Genomic DNA, 5806 nt, shown 5'->3' with positions numbered 1-5806 from the left:
ACTTGTAGCAAGAAGGAAAAGATTCCTGAGCTTGTTCCAGGCCAGGGAAAGGAGATTGCTTCTAACTGGTTATCTAGAAAGTCTATAAGTTTGCCTCCCCCTCCCGTGCAGCCCCCGCTCCCCGACTCACTCTGCCCGGATTGGCTCGGGCTGGCAGCTGCGGGCACAGAGCTGAGCAGAGACAGACAAAGGGAGAAGTTGGCGGGGGGGGTGGGCTGCGAAGGAACTGAAAGCACATTGGGATCCTGGACCCCTCGTCTCTGCCCTGACACCCACCAGAGCCCGGATCCCCCTTCCCCTGCCAGGATGCTGCTCCCTCTGCTCCTCCTCCCCTGGGCATGGGGGGCGCTGGCCGGTAAGTGGGGACCCCCCCTGCTGTTTTTGCTCCCAGGGATGCGTGGGGATGGTGCAATCCTAGGGCCAGGGTGGGGAAGTATCACGCTGGGCTAGTGACCCTGGCTGGGGGAGTAGGACGGGGGAGGCAGGTTAGGGATCAGCAGGGAGACCCCGTAGTGCAGGATTGTTCATGGGACAGAGACTCATTAATCTCTCTCCCCACCCGCTTCCTACTCCACTTGTTTCCTGCCCCCTGCCCCAGCTTCCCCTCCTGTCCCCACAGCATCTGTCACCCTCCGGCTGCTCCACATCAACGTCTTCCACAACGCCAGCTCCACGGACATGTGGGGGATGGCCCTGCTGGGCGACCTGGAGAGCCACTCCATGGCCTGCAGCACCTGCGAGATCCGCTTCCTGCAGCCCTGGGCCCAGCAGGGCCTGACCCCGAAGGAGTGGCAGGACCTGGAGCTGCTGATCCATCGCTACCTGTCTGACTTCAGCTGGACTGTGACCAGAATAGTTCAGCACCTGGGAAAGGGCTGTGAGTGTGGAGCGGGCTGAGGGGATCCCCCCTCCCCCCCAAACCCGGGGTGCTGAGCCCTGACACACTCACCGCAGCCACTGAGTGTGTCCCTGGGGGCAAAACAGCCAGGCCCTGGCCCTTAGGGAGAATGGAGCCGGCGACCCTGGGAAGGGAAACACCCGTGTGTGTCCCATTCGCCCACAGTCAGCCAGCCGGGTCTGGGGCAGATTGTAGCTGCACTTCCTAGGGGGAAAGGCCCCGTGTCCCACTCCCTGAGCCGAGGCTCCTGGTCTTTCCTGACATACCCTGAGCCTTGGAAAGCAGCTCGTTTGGCCGGGGTCTGTATCTCAGCATCCCCGCCACCAAGGGGCCCCAAATTAGCCCCACAAACTCTGCCTCAGGCCCCGATGTAACGCAGCGATTTTCCAGCAAATCCGACTATGCCTGAGAAAAACCAGCTTTAAACAGAAACTGCAACTTACCCTTAACTCCAGCCAGGGCCGCCCCACAATCCCGGTGCCGTCGTGTGGCCAAATATCCTCATGGCACCTGACGTTATGTCTTTACTCCCCCGGCTCTCTCTTTCTGCCCCCTCCCGGGACCTCCGGACGCCCGTCCTCATCCCCCTGCCCTTCCTGTTCCAGACCCCTTTGTTACCCAGGGCTCCCTCGGCTGCGAGCTGCACCCCAACGGCACCTCGAGGCGATTCTATGGTGTCGGAGTGAACGGCGAGGACTTCATCAGCTTCAACGCGGACGCAGGCAAATGGGTCGCTCAGCAGGGGGATAACGTGGCTGCGCGCTACACCCGGGACCTTCTCAACCAGGATAAAGGCACAGTGAGCCGGCTTCAGTTTCTCCTCAGCATGACATTCGTCAAGCTAATCAAGAGCTTTGTCCAGCATGGGAATGAGTCTCTGGCGAGGCAAGGTGAGGCAGGACACCACTAAGCTCACTCCATGCAGCCACCTCTGGGGTAGGGCGTGTTTGCTGTTTACACACGGATCCCGCACCCAGTGCTCATGTGCAGCCACCTCTGGGGTGGGGCAGGGGGCTGGTTATCCAGGGCCCCCTTGCCTGGAATACAAATGCAGCTATAGCTGGGGTGCAGCACAGTAGTCATTTCATAGCCGCACTGCCCAGCAGTTTAGGACAGGAAGTGAAGGAGGTTCTGTCACCCCTGGTAATGCAGGGGGCAGAATTGGGGTCTGGCCAGGACTGCGGGGCCAACGCCTGACCCTGGAGAGCGGAGCTGGGCTTGGCTAGTGAGTCCCTGAGGCTCAGGCTGAATCGTCCCCTCTCCCCCGCCCCGTCTCTCTCCTCCTGTCTCAGAGCGGCCGGTCGCCGTGGTGTTTGCCCGAGCGCCTCCCCCAGCCGGGCCCCCCGCGCCGGTACTGCTGGTTTGCCGGGTCACCGGTTTCTACCCCCGGCCCGTCCGCGTGGCCTGGCTGCAGGACGGGGAGGAGGTGGTGCCGGGCTGGTGGCTGAACTCCAGCGGGATCCTGCCCAACGCGGACCTGACCTACCAGCTGCGCAGCTCCCTGGGCGTGGAGCCGGGCGCCGGGCACAGCTACGCCTGCCGGGTGCAGCACAGCAGCCTGGGGGGCCAGAGCCTGCTGATCCCCTGGGGTAGGTGCACGTCCCCGGGGCGGGGGGGGCGGTCGTGGTCTCTGGGGGCTTCTCCTGCACGTCCTGAGTGGGACGGGGGTGGGCCCAGGCAGCGGGATTGGGGCGCAGGGAAGCAGAGGGGGGGGGTGAGGGCCGTGGAGATGGATCAGGGGGAGCTCCCCAACTCACTCTGCCCGGATTGGCTCGGGCTGGCAGCTGCGGGCGCAGAGCTGAGCAGAGACAGACAAAGGGAGAAGTTGGCAGGCGGGTGTGGGCTGCGGAGGAACTGAAAGCACATTGGGAGCAGGATGGAGGAGCTGAGGGGAACAGGACAGGATTGGGATGGGGAGTCAGAGCTAGAGTTGGGGGAAGCTGAGGGGGTGGGAAGGTGGGGGGAGAAGGGGGGGACTGTGGGAGAGGCTGAGGGAACTGAGCTGGGGGGGCCGAGGGCCATGGGTCAACGTGGGAGGAGCAGTGGGGACTCCAGGGGAGGCACAGGGAAAAGTATGGGGGGCTGAGGGCAGTGGGTCAGGGGTGGGAGGCACAGGGGGGACTGTGGGGGAGGCTGATGGAACAGCGTGGGGGGCTGAGGGGGATGGGTTCAGGTTGGGAAGCACAGGAGGGACAGGGGGAGGCTGAGGGAACAGGGCCCACACTCCTGTCCCCGGTCCCAGCCCGGCCCCCCCTGTTTTACAGAGCAGAGCAGGCCCTGGGGCCCTGGCCTGGCCGTGGGCATCACCCTGGGGGTTGTGGCCGTAGCCGCCGTGGCCGTGGTGCTGTGGCGCAGCAGACGCAGGTGAGTCCTCCCCTCTCTGGGGTGGGGGTGGGGGTGGGGGGCTGCTGCACCCCCTAACCCATCCCCTCTGCTCTCTCCTTCCAGGGGCTACCAGGACGTTAGACCAGGGGAGTCCAGGCCCTGAGGGGGCGGCACCGGCCCGGGCGTGGGGATCAGCCCCTCCCTGGGGACATGGACCTGGATCAAAGCGCTGTGGGATCGGGGCCGGGGTGTGGGGCGGGACTCTCCTCCCTCTGGGCCGTTCAGGGGGGGTTGGACACTTGGGGGCGCTGTGGGATCGCTGGGATCCAGGTCTCGTTACAAAGCTTCTAATCTGCTGTGTGGGGCATCGCCTGGCGCGAGGGGTCAGGCCGAGGAATGTGAACTATGACCCTGGGCTCCGACTGGAGTGATGCCAAGTGGGGCCGGTAATGGGGGCTTGGAGTCTTGCTGGCTCCCATTGCCAGGCCCATGGGTGGCAAACGGCCCCGTTTACTCCAGGCCTTGCTGGGTCCCCGGGTGCAGCCAGTGGGGCAGGAAGTGTCACCGGACATGGGGCCATGACACCTGGTTCTGGAATCCAGCTTGAACCTGGGGCGTTGCCACTTAGAAGGGGGGGTGGGGCCCGGAGACAAAGGGTTCCCGCCTTGGGCCGACGCTGTAATGGGGGCGCAGGGAGGGGCGCAGGACAAGGGGGCCAGGCCTGAGACCGCCCCTGCTTTCCCCTGGGATCCCGGCTGGAGCCAGCCAGGGCTGCCCCGGGGCAGGGTCGGGCCCAGGCTACGGAGGGGTCTGGCCTGTGAAAGAAGCTTCTTGGCCCCTCTGGGCGGGTGAGATTTACCCGGGTTCACTTTCTGCCTGGGTCAGGCTCACACTTGCGTGTTTTGTTTTATTTTATTTGCTTGGTGACTCACGTTGTTCTGGCTGCTGTTACTTGGAGCCGCTGCAATCCTCCTCTGTGTGCTTCATAAAATCACTTTTGTGTATTAATTAACACAGAGCAAGTGATTAATCCCTGGGGCAGCAAACCTCTGGCAGCGTTACAGAGGAAGGACAGTTTATGGGTTACCCTGTATGCGCTTTGCACAGGGGAAAAGGGATTGATTTGGGGTGTGGACCCCGCTGGGAGATGGGTGCCAGGTGCTGCAGACAGGGGACTTGCTGAGCCGGTTTTGGCTAAAGCCTGCGGGTTTGGGGGGGTCCAGGCCGGGGTCTGGGTTGCAGCAGGCTGGCGTGTGGGGCTCAGCAGGGCAGGGTGCTGGAGTCCCCGGCTGGCAGGGAAATTCAGCACATCAGGTGACGCTCCCAAGGGGTCTCTGTGACCGAACCCGTCACGGGGGGGGGGGACCAGGAGGGCCCTGGCAGGGTGTCCAGGCTGAGCTGGGTGCCCGGGTAGCAAGCGCGTTGCCCATGGGACATTGGCCCAGCTACCCCCAGGGAGCCCTGACCACACTACGGCCCGCGGGGCGCCGGGGAGGCTGCTCCAAGTCGCTGGCTGGGTTGAGCTCCTGGGGGCAGGCACCCTCCTCCCCCCCCAGAGCTGGGTGTGAGGGACCCGGGCTCCAGGGGTAGGTTCTGCCTTTTTGTTCTCCGTCTGTGCAGCACCGAGCGCAAGGGGGCCTGGGCACGACCGGGCTCCTTGGCCCTGTGGTAACAGCCATGATAGTCCTGGTGGGGAGGGGAAGTGGATTCGAGTGGGGGGGAAGGGCTATTCAGGACTCCTGGGTTCTGTCCTTAACTCTGGGAGTGGAGTGGGGTCTCGTGTGTGCGCCTCGGTTTCCCCTGTGTGTGCCTGGTTCGCTAGCTGGGGGGGAAATGGCCCTTTACTCTTTGCGGAGGCCAGCGAGGCAGGTGTGGCTGATGCCCAGCTGTCCCGGCCATGTAGCAAAGCCAAACTCGGCAACATTCACCACCTGGCCACCACCAACTGCCCCGGCGCGTGTGGCCCTCCTGCCTCTCAGCCGGGCGCTGCGCCCCCTTCCCCTGGCCACGAGCCCGGACTGAGGAGGGGCCGGGTGGGGGGAGCTCACCGGGAACTAGAGCCAAAGGGGGGCAGGGGACAGAGGCCCAGAGCGGGAGCCAAGGGGTCCGCACGGCTTGGCTGGGGCGGGGAGGCCCCCAAAGGAACTGTGCTGTACCCCATTTCCCTGTGCTGGCCTGTGCCAATCACCCCACAAACCCGCCCCTGTGACAGGCGGCCTGAGTCCCTGCCCACACTGTGCCCAGCCCAGCGCTCCCCAGCAACCCTACAATAACAAAGGAGTCTGTCCACACTGCGCAAGCTACCCCTCCCCCAACCCACCCCTCAGTGACAGTTAGCCCCGCCCCCAACCCACCCCCTCAGTGACAGTTAGCCCTGCCCCCAACCCACCCTCAGTGGCAGTTAGCCCCTCCCCTAACCCACCCCTCAGGTGACAGTTAGCCCCTCCCCCAACCCCTCTCTCAGGTGACAGTTAGCCCCTCCCCCAACCCACCCCCTCAGTGGCAGTTAGCCCCTCCCCCAACCCACCCCCTCAGTGGCAGTTAGCCCCTCCCCTGACCCATCTCTCAGGTGACAGTTGGCCC

General features: G+C 64.4%; 1 protein-coding gene across 1 annotated transcript; it reads left to right on the top strand.

Annotated features, from left to right (window-relative positions):
- The first annotated feature begins 256 nt into the window (after positions 1–256).
- LOC123345128 (antigen-presenting glycoprotein CD1d-like) lies at positions 257–3484 on the top strand. Its single transcript, XM_044981813.1, has 6 exons — positions 257–355; positions 599–877; positions 1504–1788; positions 2191–2487; positions 3163–3262; positions 3347–3484. Exons 1-6 carry the CDS (start codon positions 307–309, stop codon positions 3384–3386), a joined length of 1050 nt encoding a protein of 349 aa, XP_044837748.1. The 5' UTR covers positions 257–306; the 3' UTR covers positions 3387–3484.
- The last annotated feature ends 2322 nt before the right edge of the window (positions 3485–5806 follow it).

This window comes from Mauremys mutica, chromosome 12 (genome assembly GCF_020497125.1).
Source record: "Mauremys mutica isolate MM-2020 ecotype Southern chromosome 12, ASM2049712v1, whole genome shotgun sequence".
Taxonomy (NCBI): Eukaryota; Metazoa; Chordata; order Testudines; family Geoemydidae; genus Mauremys; species Mauremys mutica.
The sequence above is the reverse complement of the archived record's forward strand: the minus strand, read 5'-3'. Positions and strand labels throughout refer to the sequence as shown.